The sequence below is a fragment of the Bubalus bubalis genome, chromosome 23, assembly GCF_019923935.1.
Source record: "Bubalus bubalis isolate 160015118507 breed Murrah chromosome 23, NDDB_SH_1, whole genome shotgun sequence".
Taxonomy (NCBI): Eukaryota; Metazoa; Chordata; class Mammalia; order Artiodactyla; family Bovidae; genus Bubalus; species Bubalus bubalis.
The window spans coordinates 23,511,503-23,531,212 of NC_059179.1; the positions used below are offsets into that span (position 1 = coordinate 23,511,503).

The following is a 19,710-nucleotide window of genomic DNA, read 5'->3' on the forward strand; positions in this document are numbered from 1 at the left end:
CTCCCTTTTTAACCTACTCCAAACTGAGATTAAGGCCTTTGCTTCTGGTGTGGTCATATGCAAAGGAAGGTGGCAACAGGTCCGCAGTAAATACTAAGGATCGGGCAGCAAATCTGCCTCCAGCAACACGTATTGAACAGGAGACTGGCTATCACCAACAACCAGACCTCGCAGAACCCTCAGCAAATAAAAAACTCGGGACTGCAAAAGTACGCCCGCCACGCAGACACCGAGACGGCTTAAAATACACCAGGCATCCCTTCCAAGCGGCACCTCTTTGTGTCCGGGGATTTATACCCTTCCCCCCCAGAGGCCCTCACACCGCGAGGAACAGGAGAGCTAGGCTACCATCTCCCCTGGTACCGCCAGCGAGACCTCAAAGACAGCAGCGCTGGCCCTTCTCCCCGCTTCTAGCCGGGCACTGGTGAACCCCACTTTCCTGCGGCACTGGGAGGCCGATTCCTTGGAAAGATTTAATCCTGCGTGCAGAAGCTGCTCTCCACAGCTCCTCGGATCCGCCCTCATCCCAATCCCCAGAGTAATGATGGAGTCAGGGCTCCGTACCGCGACAACCCAACACCCTTCCAGCCCCTTCCCCTAGTTTCGGACAGGTTACAAGCTCCGCCTTCCTCCCCAGGCCCAGATTCCCTCCAGGGCCCACACTCGGGGCTCCCTGCCGCCCCCCGAAACCAATCCAGGACCCGGACATCAGGCTGAGCGCCAGTCTGTTCCCTCCTGTCTTTAAGCGCAGTGCCCTGCCTTGGGCCAGGGGAAGGGAGGCAGGTGACCGACCAGCTCCGGAGGGACCCAGGCCCCCCACACTCACCATCCTCCCGCCGAGTCCCTCCTCCTCCTCCTACTGCCTCCCCCGTTACCAGGGGCAACTGCGACGGCACCGCCCCCGACGTCCCTCGTACGCACGGCAGAGGAGCAAAGCGGCAGAACGGGGCGGGGTCCAGCTCCGCTTTCCCCAGTGTGCGCAAGCGCGCCAATGTGCCCTCCCACTGCGCAGGCGGGCTGCTGGAGCGGCCGGAGAAGGCGGCAGGCTGCAGAGACCTAGGGAATGGTGAAATCTCGCCCACGTGGCTGGCGGGGGCCACCCGGCTTGTGATTGGTCCAGAGGGAGGGCGTGAGGGCGGGGCGAGGGGAGGTTCCCGGGTTGAGGCCAGAAGGGCATCCTAGCCTGGCTGCCAAAGCGGGCTGATTTTGGAAGCGGCTGTGTTAGTCCGTTTCTCCCGGGTTCAGGTAAGGATCTTGAGAGGAGGCCTCCTGCAACATCTACCTGTGCCAGGTTTTATTTCCTACATCCCAGGAGGGAGTTTGCATTTCTGTCCTGACTCTGCCCAGGCGAGGCTGCGGCGCGGGCTGGGCTTCCACCTGCCAAAGCCACGTGGCAAGGGAAGGAACTACCTGTGGGTCTCTTTATGGCCTCCAGTACCTTCGTGTGCCAGGCTGAGGAGCGGGGGCGTCATGGGTTGCGCACCCTTCTCCACACATCCGTGTTAGAATCCGGGCTGGAGGAGTTCTGGTGGTGCGAGGCTTCTTACAGGAGGGCAAGAAGCTGCCTGAGGACTGGCCATGAGGGCTGGGATGAGCTGATGGCTTACGGGGGTGAAAGGCGATTGGGATGGATGGTTTTGCTGAACTAAGTTGGCAGGGGTCGGTGCGCCGTCTGCAGCCCTGAAGGAGGCAAAAATGGGTCTCCACTTCTAGGCAAGCAAGAGTGAAAGGGATTCTCGGTGCTATTTCCCACCCCTTCCCCGTGCAGAGGACAGGAAAGAGAGTTACCATATTTGTGCCAGGTCCTAGTCTAGACTCTGGAGACACAGCAGGGGACTAAATCTGCCCTCATGGAAATTACATCCTTCCTAGTGAGATGCTTTTCATACAAGATTTCATTTCATTCTCACAGCCCTAGAAATTGATTATTTTAAGGGTTAAGAGTGGGGACTTGAATCCAGTACTTTCTGACTCTTGAGGAATTATTATTTTTGGCCGCTCCATGCTTGGCATGTGGGGATCTTTGCTCCCCAACCAGGGATTGAACCTGTGCCCTTGCAGTGGAAGCAGAGTCTTAACCACTGGAATGCCTGGAAAGTCCCTGGGCTTGCCGCTGCTGCTAAGTCGCTTCAGTCGTGTCCAACTCTGTGCGACCCCGTAGACGGCAGCCCACTAGGCTCCCCCATCCCTGGGATTCTCCAGGCAAGAATACTGGAGTGGGTTGCCATTTCCTTCTCCAATGCATGAAAGTGAAAAGTGAAAGTGAAGTCGCTCAGTCGTGCCCGACTCTTAGCGACCCCATGGACTGCAGCCTACCAGGCTCCTCCGTCCATGGGATTTTCCAGGCAAGAGTACTGGAATGGGTTGCCATTGCCTGGGCTTAGCTATTGTTAATAGTTTCCTCCAGGTTTTGGCCTTTGCTGCTTTATGGCAACCCACTCCAGTATCTTGCCTGGAAAAGCCCATGGATGGAGGGGCCTGGTAGGCTGCAGTCCATGGGGTCGCTAGGAGTCGGACACGACTAAACCACTTCACTTTCACTTTTCACTTTCATGCATTGGAGAAGGAAATGGCAACCCACTCCAGTGTTCTTGCCTGGAGAATCCCAGGGACGGAGAGCCTAGTGGGCTGCCGTCTATGGGGTCGCACAGAGTCGGATACGACTGAAGCGACTTAGCAGCAGCAGCAGCTTTTAAGACCAGCAGGTTTTCAGCCTAGTTTAGATCGTTGGAATGAAGGCAGATTTTCCCTGAATGGTTCTTAACATTTTATGCATTCAAGTCAAGTTTCCACCTATCTCTAGCCTGGTGGTTCTTCTGTGAAAAAGGCAAAGCAGACTTCTCTTCCAAAATTGCCTGGAGCCTAACATCATGGCTGCCAGGGAGTCATTTAATTGTACATAGGCATGTATTACCAGGGCCTGCTGGTTTAATTATTAGTCTCAATCTCCAAGTTGAGCTAGGTAGCCTTGACAGCAGCCCTTGACCCATCTCAGTGGACTTTGTGTTTGAACTGCTTGAGTCTTTGACTGCCTTGATCTTCTTCTAATGGGAGTACCAGCGATGATGTTTTGTTTTTTCCCCAAGTAGGGGATTCAAATAGGAGATCTTGGGTGCTTCCCCCTCCCTTGCAAAAGGATACTCTAGAAGAGTTTGGAAAGCCTGTTTCCCAAACTCTGATACTATCTGCTTGAGAAAATCAGCTCTCCCTGGAAGGACAAGCATTGCTTAAGGAGAGGTAGTAGGTTACACAATTTTTAAAATATTTTCCCTTCTTCCCTCCTTTTCTCTCTTTCTCGAGACAAGCACCTTTTAGTGGATAAGAGGACCCGTCTAGGTGACTCTAAGCCTTGTGACTTTGTGGTCTCTCTCTCTCTTTTTTTTTTGTCCACTCTGCACTGCCCCCTCGGCAGTGAAGGGTGGAGTCCTAACCGCTGGACCGTCAAGGAATTCCTGTCTAAGCCTTATAACCTTGGGAAAATACGGCCCTAGCTGTTATCAGATTTTTGGATAAACAGGACTAGATCTGTTTCCTGCTCACATTTGTATCTGCCACAGTGCAGGACCATGTGTGCCATAAACACTCACCACGCTAGCTCAATGCATGGGAACCTCCTCGGCATCAGTTTCTTCATCTGTAAGCTGAGATGTTGGATCCCTAATGTTTTTGAGCTGTGACATTCTCTAACCCTGGAAGGAAAAGGAAAGGAAAGGGAAAGGGAAGTATTGGTTAGTCACCTGTTTGATTTCCACCTCTCCCCCATTCCCTGTAGCGGAACCCTGGATATCATAGTCACCTTTTTAGGAAGTATTAGATATGGCTTGTGTAGGAAGAGGGAGCTTAAATGCTGAAAACTCAGCAACCAGTAGGACTCAGTATAGGAGGGGTAGACAGTTTGCAGCTTCATGAAAGAAAGCCTGTTATTACTTTTGTAACCAAGGCAGGTTCTGAGTTTGACAAAAAAATGACAAGATTTCGGGGACATCCTTGATGCCCAGAGAACCCAAGAATAAGTTGGAATGCATTCCAGGCAGGCGGTAAGTGTTTTTAGAGGGCAGATGAGGACTATAGCATGCACCTTACAGTCTGTCAGGGGAGGCAGATTTTACACTAATAAACATCAAGAAAGTGACAATTACAAAAGCCCCACGTGCTGCAAACGAGAACAGGATACTATGGGATTATGTAACCGAGAGGCTTGAGTTTGCCCTGAAGGAATCACAGAACTGTCCCCTTTGGGGGCCAATGGAATGGGAAAAAATGTTAAGACATAGAATTTAGATTTTTTTCCTTTTATGTTTTACATAAGACAGGACAAGGATGTTCCCTGGTGATGAAGGCAAAGATTCTTGCATGACTTAGCAAATGATTACCCCTTCATGGTAGAAGTGCTTTCACTGTGGAAGAAAGAGGATTTTCCAATGTTGGATTGTTCAGTTGAGAGTGGAGAGGAATGGCCGAGAAGTGTGTGTGTTGTGTGGTGTGTGTGTGTGTGTGTGTTGAAGGGGAGGCATAGCACTGGGACTGTCTCCATCTGGTGCAACTGTGGGGCTCTGTAAGTCAAGGCTTACTGTTTTTCCTTCCTCTTAGAATAAAGGGAACTCTTTCCCCTTCCTGGCTTCAGCTGGGACTGGGTGAAATGCCTTTGGTCTTTGGACCAGCCCCGCTGCAGGAGCCACGTCAGCCTGTCCTTAAAGGACAGAGCCTGGAGCTTCTCCTGGGCTCTGGTAGGGTGTGAGAGGGGGCCGTCTCCCCACCTTAGCAAACAGTCTACAAGTTGATGTCTGCTCTCGCTCTACCTCATCTGTTGGCTGCTTCTGCCTGCTCCCTCTCTAGTTGTTCTCAGATTTTTGATGGGTTACCTCTTAAATATAGTGGTCTTCCTGGGTATTTCCTTGGATCACTGCTCTTCCCAGTCTGCATTTTCTCTTTGGAAAACTTCATCTTAACCCACCCCCATGTTGCTCCCTCACTGTTTTACTTCTAACCCTGATCTCCATTCTGGATTTTAAGCCTAAATATCCAATTGTCTGCTGACTGGGCCTCTTCTTTAGCAAATATGCGAATTGCTATGCTAGGCATTGAGGCAACGGTGGTGAGCCATGGGCACACTCCTGGCTTCAAGGAGCTTATGGCCTAGTGGGGGACGGTGGGCATTAATTCAGGTAAAACCACAGCGTATCACACATGGCATGGCTCTGAAGGACAAGTACAGAGCCAGGAGCTCATAGCAGTGCATGAGAGGGAGGAAGGACTCCTTCAGAGACTTCTCTGAGCAAAGGAGGTTTCAACCAAGATCTGAAGGATGGGTAGGTAGGTGCTTGTTATTAAGACTGTCTCTGCAGAGCAAAAGGCTACTTTTGGGGGAGGGCAGAGGAGTCCTTGAGATTATTTGCTAATGCACCTGCTTTTAAGGCTGCTATTTATTCTGAGGTGACTTTGCTGTAACTTCCCTTGCAGCTGTGATAACCCATGGGTCTTTACTGAGGTAATGTCTTGAGTGGAAGTTCCATTTCATTCTATTATATAATATAAAACATTTATTCTTTATTAGGTCTATGGCTTCCATCAGCCATATGTTTCCTTTCTCTAATATGAAATCCTGGCTTTGTTTGCTCGAGTCTGTGAGTACCTTGGATCTACATGATTGTATAACTCAAGAAGATAGTTTTTATTTTTTAATTATTTTCTTTTGGCCACACTGCGTGGCATGTGGGATCTTGGTTCTCCAACCAAGGATCGAACTCACACCCCCTGTAGTGGAAGTGTGAAGTCTTAAACTGAACCACCAGGGAAGTCCACCTAGCTTTTTTTTAAAAACATGTTAACCACTATCATTTTCATTTTATATACTTTGGCACTGAATTATTACAAAAATTACTTCTATATCTTAAAGTTTTCAGAATGAGAAAAACAAATGGCCAAAAACATATGAGTAGATGCTTAATCTCATTAAGAATCAAGAAAATACAATTTAGGAGCTACTCTGATGGTCCAGTGGTTTAGATTCTGTACTTCCACTGCAGGGGGCACAAATTTGGTTCCTAGTAAGGAAACTAAGATCCAACATGTTGCACAGTGCTGCCAAAAAAATTTTTTTTTAATAAATTTTAAAAAGAAATATAAATGAAAATGACAATATTGTTTCTGCCCATCATATTGGAAAGAAAGAAAATATTTATTTATCCATTTTGGTAAAAGTTTGACTACAGGAGGATTATCATATACAACTGGTTGAAAAATCAATTTGAATTATATTTATAAAGATTTCATTTAAAACATGTATGTCCTTTGATCCAGCAATTTCACTTCTAAAAATCTATCTTAAAGGAAAGGTTGTGGCACTTCCCGGATGGTCTAGTGGTTAAGACTACACCTCCAATGCAGGGGCGGAGATTTGATCCGTGGTCGGGAGCGAGCTCAGGGGTTTCCCAGGTGGCGCTAGTGGTAAAGAACCTGCCTGCCAGTGCAGGAGACATAAGAGATGTGGGTTTGATCCCTGGGTCGGGAAGACTCCCTGGAGGAGGGCATGGCAACCCACTCAGTATTCTTGCCTGGAAAATCCCACAGAGGAGCTTGGTGGGCTACAGGTCATGGGGTTGCAAAGAGTTGGACAAGACTGAAGCAACTTAGCACACACACCAGGGAACTAAGATCCCACATGATGTATAGTGCAGTCAAAAAAAAAGATATAGTTGCCATATACACAAAGTAATGTGTATAAGGATATTCTCAGCAGGGAAAAACTGAGAATAACCCAAATGTCTACCAAAGGATGAAATCAAGGCACATGGAATAGTATGTAATAATATAAAAGAGTGAGCTGGAGCTGTATATATAAAATGGAGAATTCTCTAAGATGTGAAGCAAAAAAAGTCAGTTGTGTATTAGTGCCAGTTAGTTTATTGCTCCTTAGCTCCAAATCTACCCTTCTTCATCGTGTCTTGTGATCCTGGACGTCGTAAACCTTTTTCCTTTGCCCTCTGATATGATTTTAAGCTCTACCAGTAGAGGGCGCTGGAGGAGCACCGATGAGGAACGGGTAGTCTCGGTGCCTGGGTGCTTGCCTCCTATCAAGTTTCAACAACACCCCACCTGGCAGCTTCCGGTTGAGTTCCCTCAGCATCCCGGTACGCAGCTTCCCAGAATCTCAGTGGCTTCCTGGTGAGTTTCATCAGCCCTCCGACTCAGCATTCCAGCGCATCGTTTCCTGCCTGCCAGCCCTTCAGGGGGCAGCACCTCAGCAAACTTTGAAGTAGACTGCTTTTTAAATCTTGCTCAAGGCGTGCTTGTGAACTTGTAATTCAATATATATGGAAGATTGTCAGGTGATTTTTTTTTCCCAAGAAAAAAGACAAATGACATAGTAGAAGAAGATATAGAAGTCTCAAAATTATTCCTTAAGAAAAACAAAACAAAACAAAACAGATGAGCAGGTATTATTTAGTGAAGAGGGAGAGGAAGAGCATCCTGGACCGGCATTTGCAAAGAAGCAGGAGGACTTCCCTGGTGGCTCAGACGGTAAAATGTCTGCCTACTGCGGGAGACCCGGGTTCAGTCCCTGGGTTGGGAAGATCTCTTGGAGAAGGAAATGGCCCCTTATTCCAGTATTTTGGCCTGGAAAATCCCATGGATGGAGGAGCCTGGTAGGCTACAGTCCATGGGGTTGCAGAGTTGGACACGACTGAGCGACTTCACTTTCTGAAACAGATGGCAGCCTCTTGCGTTTGAGGAAGTCTTGTAGCACTTGAAACTCAACATGAGGAAAGTCTAACTCAGTGTTTTCTCCCTTAAAGCCAGTTTTTCTGTATTCTCCGCATGTTACTGTCCCAATCAAAAACCCTGGAATCACTCCAGGTATTTGTGATGGCCAGAGGAACTCACCGGGACTCCCTCTCTGCTCTGCTTCCCATTTGAGGGGCTGCTGAGGGAGAAGTAGTCACTTTGTAACATCGACACGCCTTCTTTTGGTTATTAGACCAAATGCTGATTCACATACTGTGGCAAGGTGTCTTGCAAATGTAATTAAAGTCCCTAATTGGCTGGCTTTGAGTTAATGTGAAGGGAGATTATCCTGGGTGGCCTGACTTAATTAGATGGAATCCCTTTAAAAAAGGGCTGGGCCCCCTCCTACCTGAGGTTAGGAATTCTAAGAGGTAGGTAGACAGACAGGTAGGTAGTTCTCCTATTGATTCTGTTTCCGTGGTTGAGCTCTGACTGATAGAATTCCTGCTATACCCAGTCCTCAGATTTGGCTACTTTAAAAGCTTCTCTGCTTTTGGTCTTCCTTCCAGTTCTGATGCATCTGGGTTCACTTGAGCACCATTTCTTCTTGCCTGGATTATTGGGGGTTCCCTTCTAGCCGGTCTCTGCGTCCTCTGAGGTCTTGCCACACCCTGTTTACGTCCATGTAATTGCCTAGACTGTTCTTTCTAAACTACACATCTAATCTTATCACTCTTCCTAAAGTTTGTTAGTAGCTTCCTGAAACTTTCAGGCAGAAGTTCAAAAGCCATAGCTTTATTACATGACTCCATTTTTTTCTCCTCTCTGGCATATAGATCATACGTATTTTGAAAATTTTTTTTAGCCGTTGTCCAAAAGTTTGCCGTATATATTTACAACTAATCCAAGCCCACTTTCAAATTATACCGTCCCACATCATGGGTAGTCCGAGTACCTTAGAGTCTTCCTAGCTTCTCCATCCCATCTATTATAGCATTGTCATTCCTTCATTTTTTTTTTTTAGGTAAGGATTTATTTATTTTATTTTTGGCTGCACTGGGTCTTTATTGCTGTGCACAGGCTTTCTCTGGTTGTGACAAGCAGGGGCTACTCTCTAGCTATGGTGCGCTGACTTCTTATTGCCGTGCCATTGTGGAGCGCGGGCTGTAAGGCATGTGGGCTCAGTAAACAGCACATGGGCTTAGTTGCCCCACAGCATATGGGGTCTTCCCTTAGCAGGGATCGAACTTGTATCCTCTGCATTGGCAGGGGGACTTTTAACCACTGGACCACCAGGGGAACTCCCATTCAGTTTTTCAAAATATGCGTTTATTTATTTATTCAGCTGTACTGGGTCTTCATTGTAGCATGTGGATCTTTAGTTGCACCATGTGGGATCTTTAGTTGTGGCATTCAGGACTTTTCATTGTGAAATACAAACTCTTAGTGGCATGTGGGATCCATTTCCTGACCAGGAAACAAACACGGACTCCCTGCCTTGGGAGCACAGGAGTCTTAGTCACTGGACCACCAGGGAAGACCCCATTTCCATCTTTATCTGGGACTGTTTCTACTTTCGACGTGACCCCATGCCTCTTCTCCTGCAGATAGATCTCTCCTACCTTCTGGGGCTTCACCCACATTCCACATCTTTTGGGAAGCCCCCCCTTGATTTTTGTGATCCTGCCCCCAACTCAGCCTCCTCTCATCTTGTGTTTATCGTAGCCCTCCGTGTTACCTGCTGTTCCTCAGGTGGGCTCTTGTTCCCCAGTCAGACTCAGCTCCCCAAGGACAGACCCTGTATTGTCCCTTTCCCCTGTCTTGCCCCCAGCATGATCATGCCCTGGGCTGGCCACTGGCAGGCACTCAGGAAACATTTGGTGTCTGGTGGCCCAGATGGGTGACAGTTCACTGGGCTCTTCCTGACCTGAGTGGGATGATGCTAGCGGCTGGGGTGAGCTGTCCATCTCCTATAGTGGGAGGTGCTCAGGGCCTCTGGAGAAGGTTTTGATTCGGGGGACAGTCCTCGTTTTTCCTCTGTTCTGAAGTTCACAATTTTGTGTATGGGCAGGATGGAGGCTGACCTGTCTGACTTTAACATCGATGCCCCGCGTTGGGACCAGTGCACTTTCCTGGGGCGGGTGAAGCACTTCTTCAATATCACAGACCCCCGCACGGTCCTGGTACCAGAGCAGGAGCTAGACTGGGCCAAAGTGATGGTGGAGCAGAGCAGGTGAGCAGCTGGGGGACGGGCCGGGTGCACTGGGGCAGCATCGGTGGGTGCCCCAGGGGAGAGGTGGAAATGGAAGATGAGGGGATAGTCAGAAAGCTCAGGGAGGCAGGGGGGCCAAGAGCAGGATGACTCAGGGTGGAGGTTGGGAGGTGACACCGGCCTGTTGTCTTTGGGTGACAGGATGGGGACTGTGCCCCCGGGCACCCAGGTGGAGCAGCTTTTCTATGCTAAGAAGCTGTACGACTCGGCCTTCCACCCTGACACTGGCGACAAGATGAACGTCATTGGGCGGATGTCCTTCCAGGTCCCCGGTGGCATGATCATCACGGGCTTCATGCTCCAGTTCTACAGGTGCGACTGGGGAGCAAGGCAGCGCCAGGGGCACCACTTAGACCTGCTAGGGAGGGAGCCATAGTAGGATAATAGTAATAGCCGTCTTTATTGATTCCTTACCAGATACCAGACACAGTGTTCAATTGTTCGCATATATCACCTCATTTAATCTCAGCAGCCCTACAGAGAGGCACTGTTTTCATCTTCATTTTACAGATGAAGACCTGCAGTCCTACAGAGATTATGTAACTTGCCCAAGTGCACCAGCCAGCAAATAGTGGTGCCTGGCTACATGCACTGAGGCAGTTCTCTCTAGGACTCAATGACTGAACTCTTGTACTCCTTTAAAAAGTACTTATTCAACAATGAATTTAGTGTATTTTTATAACAATATCCAAAAAATTAAAAAATGGGAAGACACTTTCAGTCCAGTTGGAGAGAGAACACTTTCTCTGTTCCCCTTCCTCTTTTCCCTGCCCCTCTTCCCTCCCTAACACATTCAGTTAGCCAGCTGTCGACCCAGACCTTGGGCCAGATAGAAAATAAAACTGTTAGTCTCTCAGTTGTGTCTGACTCTTTGTGACCCCATGAACTGTAGCTCACCAGGCTCCTCTGTCCATAGAATTCTCAAGGCAAGAATACTGGAGTGGGTTGCCATGCCCTCTTCCAGGGGATCTTCCTAACCCAGGGATAGAACCTGGGTCTCCCACATTGCAGGCAGATTCTTTACTGTCTGAGCTACCAGGGAAGCCCACCCCTCAAGGAGGACCCAGTTTTGTTGAGATCAAGAAGGAAACAGTTAGTCTAGCTTGCCAAGTGGTAGGCTGGGGGTAGAATATGGGGTGGTGGGAGCAGACATCAAAAAATGACTGTGTCTCAGGAAGGACAGGGGAAGGGTCAGGAAGATTCCAAGGAAGAAGAGATCTCTCCAGAGAGCAGGATTCAGCCATATACCAAGAGGCTGGGGGTGTGGATGTTCCAGGCAGAGGGGCAGCCAGTGCAGAAGAGCAGGTACAGGAAACGGCATGGGAATGGCCTGGGGAGTGCAGGTTTGACTGGTGTTCCACGCCCTCCTCCCATCCTCTTCTCTGCCTCTCCTGGCCTCTCTCCTGGTAGAACGATGCCTGCAGTGATCTTCTGGCAGTGGGTGAACCAGTCCTTCAATGCCTTAGTCAACTACACCAACAGAAATGCAGCTTCCCCCACGTCTGTCAGGTAGGAGGCCTGAACCCCTGGCTGGCTGTGTGGGCCAGGAGCTGCCTTCTTGCCTTGGGGGGAACAGCCCTTCTTAAGGGGTTCCGGGGCTGTCTGTCTTCCCTGGGTGGGGCCTGCCCTGGGTGGGTGACCAGGTCTCTTTTCAGGGTTTGGAAGTATTAGGCAGACTAGGAGAGTATCTTCTTCCTAGATGAATTCAACATTCACTCATTCATTCATGCTACAAATATGTCTAGAGTGTGTATTAGGTGTTGGATAGGGTTCTAGGGGCGGGAGATACGTTTGAGTAAGACATGTGTGGTCTCTGGAGTTTAAGGTCTTTTTAGGAAAATAAGCATAATGATCTCAGTCTGTAATAGCTGCCATTAAGGAAATAAATATGACATGCTGGAGAACAGCAGAAGGGCGTCTGTACAGATAGGCCGGTCAGGAAAGTCCTTTTTGCAGAGCTGACATTTCAGCTGAGTTTTGAAAGGTAAGGATTTAGCCACGCAAGAGCCCGGGGAAAGACTCCCAGGAGAGGGGGTGGCAGCACGCAGAGGTTCTGAGCAGGCAGGCACTTGGTGTGCTTAACGTGAGTTGGAGGGAGATCCCAAGCTGAAGCCGAGGTTTTCAGGCAAGAAGCCACAATTCCAGCCTTTATCTCAAGCTTCGGTCCTGCCCTCAGCCCCCTGGAGTCCCCACTCCCAAACATCTCTCTCCACTAGGCAGATGGCTGTTTCCTACGTCACAGCCACAACCACCGCAGTGGCCACTGCTGTGGGCATGAACATGTTGACAAAGGTACGGTTTGGGGCTGCTATGGACATGGTGGTCACAAGGGGGCAGCAAAATCCTAGGGAAAACTTTTTTTCCCAGGTGTGGGTGGTTTCCCAGACTGAAGAGCTGGGTTCGCGTCAGAGCCTCGCCAAATAGTGGGAAGTTCAGCAGGGCTCTCCCACGTTGGTTTTTCTCGGGGCTTTGAGGGAATTTGGGTGCCCTGACTGGGTGTCAGGTTATGTGGCGGTAGTGAAGTCTGATTTCTTATTTTATGGTCCTAAAGCCCCTTCCACCCCCATCTTCCAGGGACCTGACCTACTCCGCTTGTCCTCTTCCCCCACAGAGAGCTCCGCCCCTGGTGGGCCGCTGGGTGCCCTTTGCCGCCGTGGCTGCAGCTAACTGTGTCAACATCCCCATGATGCGCCAGCAGTGAGTACAGGGATCCCTTTTCCTCCCTGTAAACCGCAAGGTCAGCAGGGAAAGGGCAGGAGACCGAGGCAGCGGGTGGCGTTGGTGGCTGAGGTGGGGCTGGGGAGGGCTGCACTTCCAAAGGTTCTCCGAGGACAGGCAGCTCCAGCAGTGATGGCTGCAGGAGTGGCGGGTCACCTGGGTTTCGTCTGTGAGGAATGCTGTGGGAGTCATTCTCTGAATGGGTTTGGAGGTTTAGTGTGGACCTGTGGGGTTAGGCACCAGCTCACGTCCTTTCAACTACAACTGTATTTAAGTCGTGAACTTGGCCTACTTCCAGAGCCCTGGGGATGGCTCACAGAATGAAACGCCACAGAGCAAGGTATCCAAAGATAAAACAGAACCAAGAGCCTCTGAGGGAAGCCAGAGGGGTAGATAGATGTTTTTCAGCTGCCAGGCTTTAAGCTTCACAGCAGGAAAGGGGAAAGGAGAACCCCACTGTGTCTCACAGCCTTTGTTTCTTGACTAGAGAAAGCAAAGATGTTCCCCTGCTACAAAATTTAATGATGTAATAGATGTAAAGCGCTCAAAATAGCGCCTGGAATGTAATATTAAGCGTTAGCTACTGTTGCCACAGTTGCCATCGATGCCTTCCTGGTCATCACCGATGTCGTAAGGCGCATTTTCTTAGGACTAGTAGTCAGTGGAAAGTGATCACGATCACCCTTGCAGAAAGAGCACACCATGAAGAGCCATGCATACTCTACTTGACTCCTCTTCCCCTCCCCCATCCAGTTGCTCCTTCCAACGAATGGATGAGTCCCCACCACCCACCTGGTCTTGGATGGAGTGCTGGCTTGAATATAACAGCCAGAGCAGCTCCTGTTTGTGGGTGGGTCATGGAGTCAGGCACTGGACCCAGCACTTGGCAGGCATCATCCTGTTTAATCCTCACTGAGTCCTGTGAAGGGGCGCTATGATTATCCCCATTTTGCAGATGAGGGTAACTGTGTCTTTAGAAGGACTAGGGAACTTGCTCAGGAGCATACGCTTGCTCTGCAGCTTCCAGATCTGGCCTAGGCAGCCAGGACTTGGCGCTCGCTCTCTGAACCTCTCCCCTAGATATCTGCGGTATCACTCTCTGGGGTGGGGAAGGCCACTCCAAGGGCCAGGCTGCGGGAGGTGGCTCCCTAGAGTTGGAATGCTCTAGTTCTGGTCCCCTGGTGTGTCACATCGCTGGTGGGCTTCCAACACACCCCTTTCCTGCATCCAGCACCTCCTGTCTGTGTTTAGGGAACTCATCCAGGGAATCTGTGTGAAGGACAGGAACCACAATGAGATCGGTCATTCCCGGGTGAGCAGAGGCCTGCCCTGGGGGGTGGGAGGAGGGAGTTCCCTCTCAGACCCTGTCCTGTTCTTAGTGCTCAGAGCAGGCCTGGGCTAAAAACCTTTTCCCTGGCGCCATCCTCCTCCTTCATCGATTTTCCCTCCATATCTCTGCTCATGTCATTTCTGGTCCTGAAGCCATAAGAACGTGGCTGGGTGGGAGAGGGTCAGGTACGGTCACTTAACCCCTGACAGGTCCATCCCTTTCCCTTTACCAGCTCAGACTTGACCGTGACTCTGACCCTGGCCCAGCCCTCCGGTGCAGCCTGTGGACTCCGCATAAAGTCATAACCGACAACTAACTTTTTTCTGTCCTTAGAGAGCTGCAGCCATAGGCATCACTCAAGTGGTTATTTCTCGGATCACCATGGCAGCTCCTGGCATGAGTAAGACGGGGAAGCCCTCCCCTCCTGCAGGACCCTGGCTCATGTGATGGAGACCTCAGCCACACTTGGGGTGGGGGATGGGACCCCAGCCTCTATAGGCATTCTTCTCAAACTGGTTTGCTTGAGTGTCGAGAGCCACTGGAGGGTCACACCGTAAATCCTGGAATGTCAGTTAATCGAGATTTGGTGGAGAAAGTTGTTTTCCTTGAACAAATATTCCTTAAGTTCCTTCAATGTTTTGAGGAGATAGTGGTAGAGAAAATAAGTTCCCTGCCCTGGTTTTAACTCCAGCAGGGACAGGTTACAGAGCAGGATACAAAACTTGCTTGAAAGATGGTTGGTTGTAAGAAGGGTGCTCTGGGCCCGTGGTACCATCCTCCTGTGGTTATAGGGCTGCAGGTTGACGAGTGTGGGAAGCACCTTCTTCTGGGACTTGGGGGAGAAGTGGGTGTGGCCATGCCTATACATCCTTCTCCCCAGTGAACAGTGTTTTCTGGAACTTCTGGGTGAGGAGGGGAACCACTCAGTCTGTGATCTGACTTCAGAAGGGGAGGTGTCATAGCCTTTCCTCTGCCTCTTCCAGTTCTGCTGCCGGTCCTCATGGAAAGACTGGAGAAGCTGCGCTTCGTGCAGGTGAGTGGACGCTCCTCTGCACCTTCACTGCCCGGTGGCCCCAACCACACCCGTGCTGGGGGTCCCTGACCCTCTCACCCTTCCATCTTGTTCCCATCCCTGTACCGCACTCCGGGAAGGCCTCTCCCAGTACCCTGGCTGCCCGATTCTCAGCCTTGTCTGCTAAGAGCAAGGAGACTCCCACCTCCCCTGCAGAGCCAGGGTTTCCTGCCTGTGGGTTTCTAGCTGGCTTGCCGATGTGGGGTTCCCCTCGAAGTACGTAAGTCCCACGTGGGTCTCTCTTTTGTCTTGTTTCTGCACAGAGAGTCCGGGTTCTGCACGCGCCTTTGCAGGTTCTGCTGTCTGGATGCTTGTGAGTAACGTGTTTCCTCAGTTGGCGTCTGTGGTGGGGCACCCCAGATCTGTCTTCCTGTGTCACCCATGTGGGAAGACATATACTTCTTTACCTGACTTCAGAAGCACCCAGGCTTGACCACCTGTGGCCCCTCTGACTTGTCCCATCTTTCCAGGGGCGCTGGGCTGGCCCTGTGCACACACCGAGGTGGAAAGCAGAACCCTTGGATGTCCTCCTATCCCCGGGGTCTCCCCTCCAACCTTAGGTCTGCAGTAGTTTTAGAGAAGAGACAAAAATGATAAGACCATCCCACCACAAAAGAGAAATAAGAATTATGTGAGGTGACGGAGGGGTCAGCTCACACCAGTGGTGAATTTAGGTGGCGCTGGTGGTGAAGGACTTGCCTGCCAATGCAGGAGACATAAGAGATGCAGCTTCAATCCCTGGGTCGGGAAGGTCCCCTGGAGGGGAAGGCATGGCAACCCACTCCAGTATTCTTGCCTGGAGAAGCCCATGGACAGAGGAGCCTGGTGGGCTGCAGTCCATAGGATCACAAAAAGTTGTACATGACTGAAGTGACTTAGCATGCCGCATGCACATGTCAGTTATATCTCACATCCGAATACGGTGAGACGTGAAAAATGACACAGCCTGGGCCCGTCACGTGTCCCAGGCTCGCACAGGCGGAAAGCACCATGACTGCCGGCAGCGGTCTTGGGTGCCTGCCCTGGACTGGACAAGTCCCAGCATTCATCGTGCTTTGTGAGGCCATGAGCCAATGACCACAGCCTAAGCTCATGTGTATTGGATGTCTCCTGTGTGCCCCCACTGTGCTGATGTTTCATGTCTATAATTTCACCTGATTCCCTGAGCCCTCGAGGTATACATCCTGTCAGCATCTCCTTTCCCAGATGAAGAGACTTGCCCAGGCATCTCTAGTTGGTAATTTCTGAAGCTGAGATTGGATCCTTAATAAGTCTAACATTATGCCAGACTATCTTCTTTATTTTTTTCGCTTGTGCAGGCTTTTCTCTAGTTGCAGCGAGCAGGGGCTACTCTCTAGTTGCAGTGCACGAGCTTCTCATGGCGGGGGCTCCTCCTGTTACGGAGCACGGGCTCTAGGGTGAGCGGGCTCAGTAGTTGGGACTCCCGGGCTCTAGAGCTCAGGCTCAGTAGTCAGAGGTGCCTGGGCTTAGTTGTTCCAAGGCATGTGGGATCTTCCTGGATCGAGGATCAAACCCATGTCTCCTACGTTGGCTGGCAGATTCTTTACCACTGAACCACCAGAGACGTCCCCGCCAGAGTGTCTTCTGCGAATTGATTTGCATGTCTCCCATGTGTTACCTTTTTAACCCTCGCAGTAACCCTGCCGTGTAGGCACTCTTGCTCTCCCTCCGCTGGCACAGAGAGGGCTTGCCCCAGATAGCACAGCTAAGAAGTGGCGGAGCTGGGACTCAAACCCAGGTCTGTTAGAATCCCAGATTCTGTAAAATACAGTCCTGGCCCCACATCTTCTGAGAACTTGTGAGAATAAAGATTCAAGCCCTTTCCTGGACCTACTGAATTAGCACTGCGTTTGAACAGCTCCTAGAATTCCTTGTGTGCCCCATGAAGTTCCAGAGGCTCTGCCCTCACTGTTCTCCAACAGCCTGGGGGTTCAGCAAGTACAGGAGCCTGCTGTGAGTTCACACCCCTCCTGCTTTCCCTGAACACCAGAGGGCACCTGTGGCTATGAGCGCCGCTGCTCACACTGCCTGGTGTCTCCATTCCCATCTTCATCTGTGAGAACAATGGATGGATGGGGGTGAGGGATGCAGGGGGACTGGTTTTATCCTGTGCTGGAGTGAGTCTCCAGGCGCCAAGAGACCAGGAACAGGGTTGGAGGGAGAGGAACTTCGGGTTCAGCTCCCCCATCCTTTGGGGACTCTCAGCCACGGGGTGTGGATGAGTCTGTGAGATGCCAGACACCCCCTAATGCTTTGGTTTCTCCTTTCTTCCAGTCTCATCTTCATGGTGCCAGTGGCGTGTGGGCTGTTCCCGCAGCAATGGTATCAGCTGTTCATTACCCACCTGTTTTCACTGAATTGCCTGTCCTTGCTCTTCCTGACCTGCCCACTTTCCTGAAGGAGAGGGAGCAGCAGGCAGGGCAGCATCTGTTCGGGGACAAGTATGAACTCTGTCTGTGTGAACTCTGGGCCTCTTGACTCCTGTTGAGTGGGAAACCGAAACAGAGCTCCAAGGGGCAGAGGGATGTTGCTCACTCCCAGTGGAGCACAGGCTGCCTTGGAAAGATGGTAGGGGAACAGTAAGAGACTTCCTGTCCCTGCTGGTTGAGTTGTTAGACCCATCTCCCCTGGCTGGATCTGGTCTTTGAAATCGAACAAGAGGGTAGGTACTCACTCTGGCTGATGTTTGCCGGATGGTGGATGCCTTGGACCTCTCAGCTTCCCTTGCGTGTGCTGGGAAGGGTGCAGGGGGTGGGTGAGAAGAGATGATGGCAAAGGGAAAGGGAAGCATTAGACGGGTGTCAGGGGCAGGGGGCAGGGTGGCGGAGAGGACTGACTCCAGGAGACCAGACGTAGCCTGAATGGATACAGGGAAGACGCCCGTCTCCCTTTTCCTAGTACTCTTAGCTCAGTAGTCAGCTACACCGCTCCTGTGTTCTGATCACTGTGCTTGCAATCTTTGAGAAGGTAGATGTTTGGCACTAGGGAGAATGAAGTCAGAGCCCAACAGAAATAAAAAGCAAAAAAAAGTAAAAAGCAACATACTGTGCTGTATAGAAACCATTTGTAATTCTGATGGAAAAATGGGCAAGGGCTTCTTAGAGATGGCAACTATGTTGGATTGTATCTCAGGGTAATTTGCTGTTGGTCCCGGTGGCAGGCTCATAACACTTCTCTCTTCTCAGTGAATTGCCGGTTTCCTATCTGGAACCCGAGCTCCAGGACACCATCAAGGCCAAGTACAGAGAACCTGTGCCTCATGTCTACTTCAATAAGGGCCTCTGAAGGCCTCACCCCAGCACGGACCAGTCCATACGCCAGCTTAGAGAGAACCTGTGCCTCATGTCTACTTCAACAAGGGCCTCTGAGGCCTCACCCCAGCACGGACCAGTCCATACGCCAGCTCCTCCTCAACTGCTGTGGATCCCTGTGCCTCGTTCCTCTTTGCCGACGGCCTGCAGGCCAGCGTGGATTCGGGGGGTGAGGGTGGCAGGGGGAGGATGCCTCGTGCTTCTACCCAGGTACCTGGGTTCATTGGACTCCAGGGGATAAAAGCGACCAAGGGGAGAGAGGCCAAGGCTTCTATCTGCTCTCCCTGAACCCCCATCTCCTGGAGACCAGGAGCTAAGACCCCCTCAGGGAGAAGTTGTTAGGTCCTGAGGGTGACACTCAAGTAAATCGTTTGGAAAAATTAGGAAACCTGGGATTCTGGTCCCAGCTGGGGTTGAGAAAGGACCCCCTTTCTCTTCCTCCTCATCTGTTCTCAGTCAAGGGCACCCTTCCCGCTGGGAGGGGGTGTGGTTCTGGCTCCCTCAGGAAGAGGGAGGGGAGAGGCTGGGCCACCTTGGACCTCCTCTTTGCTCTTGCCCACTCTCCTCCCCAGGGCCCCCTGGGCAGAAAGCTTCTTTGGGAGTCTTGCTAAACTTGAGAGTTTTTATCAGGCACCCAGGAGTTTTTAGTGCAAAGCGCCGTACCGCGCCCCCCCACCCCCCAAAAAAACAGGACATAGTGAGGTAGCAGAGTTCCATGGTGCTTCAAACCCTATCTGTTGACACTGGCTTTGTTCTCCTAAAATCATATCTGATTCTGCTTCTCTGTGTCTGAAAGATAAAACCACTGACTGTGAGTAAAAAGGACATAGGTAAGCATTAACTGCATGTTTTAGTGGGTATAATTTCCTGGCTGCCTCCCTTCCTCAGCCCATTGGGTTAAACACCAAAGAAAGACTGGTGTGGACTGAATAGGAAAGGGAAGTTTTATTTGGACGCCTCTGAGAGGAAACCAACCAGGACCAAAGAGCCTTAAAGGACACACAGCTAAGTGCGGCCACTCACCCTTCCCCACCAGGGTGCTCTAGGTTATTTTGGAAGCCCTTGAGGGAGAGGGGGCTGCTGTAGCCAACCTGGGGCCAATGTCTATGAGTTTTGTCTAGTAGAATTTACTGACTGATCAAAGGGTATCACTGTGAATCGAATACATTTCCTGAAAGAGCACAATGAACTGTCTGCACACTGAGTTAATAAAACCTAGATGGAAAGCAAGATCTGTTCTTACTTTGGCCTTGGCATGGAG

At 50.6% G+C, this 19,710-nt stretch overlaps 2 protein-coding genes across 6 annotated transcripts in view; one reads left to right on the forward strand and one right to left on the reverse strand.

Annotated features, from left to right (window-relative positions):
* Positions 1-983, reverse strand: part of ARL3 (ADP ribosylation factor like GTPase 3) — a 32,225-nt gene extending 31,242 nt beyond the window's left edge. The window contains exon 1 of the mRNA XM_006064904.3: positions 827-983. Within this exon, the coding sequence (XP_006064966.1) occupies positions 827-829 (3 nt within the window). The 5' untranslated portion in view covers positions 830-983. The remainder of the gene's footprint in view (positions 1-826) is intronic.
* Positions 984-1,095: 112 nt separating this feature from the next.
* SFXN2 (sideroflexin 2) lies at positions 1,096-19,679 on the forward strand. 5 transcript variants are annotated; one of them, XM_044935058.2, is made up of 13 exons: positions 1,151-1,245; positions 7,000-7,164; positions 9,797-9,958; positions 10,139-10,309; positions 11,408-11,506; positions 12,214-12,289; positions 12,609-12,694; positions 13,967-14,027; positions 14,379-14,445; positions 15,029-15,078; positions 15,381-15,430; positions 17,413-17,460; positions 18,324-19,679. In XM_044935058.2, the coding sequence occupies exons 3-13, from the start codon at positions 9,798-9,800 to the stop codon at positions 18,421-18,423; spliced, it is 969 nt and encodes a 322-aa protein (XP_044790993.1). In that variant the 5' UTR covers positions 1,151-1,245; positions 7,000-7,164; position 9,797; the 3' UTR covers positions 18,424-19,679. The 5 variants fall into 5 exon arrangements, 4 of the variants coding, with proteins under 4 accessions (XP_044790994.1, XP_006064964.1, XP_044790993.1 ...); XM_044935059.2 differs by lacking the exon at positions 7,000-7,164 and having other exon boundaries at positions 1,096-1,245; positions 17,413-17,579; XM_006064902.4 differs by lacking the exon at positions 7,000-7,164 and having other exon boundaries at positions 1,096-1,245.
* Positions 19,680-19,710: the final 31 nt, after the last annotated feature.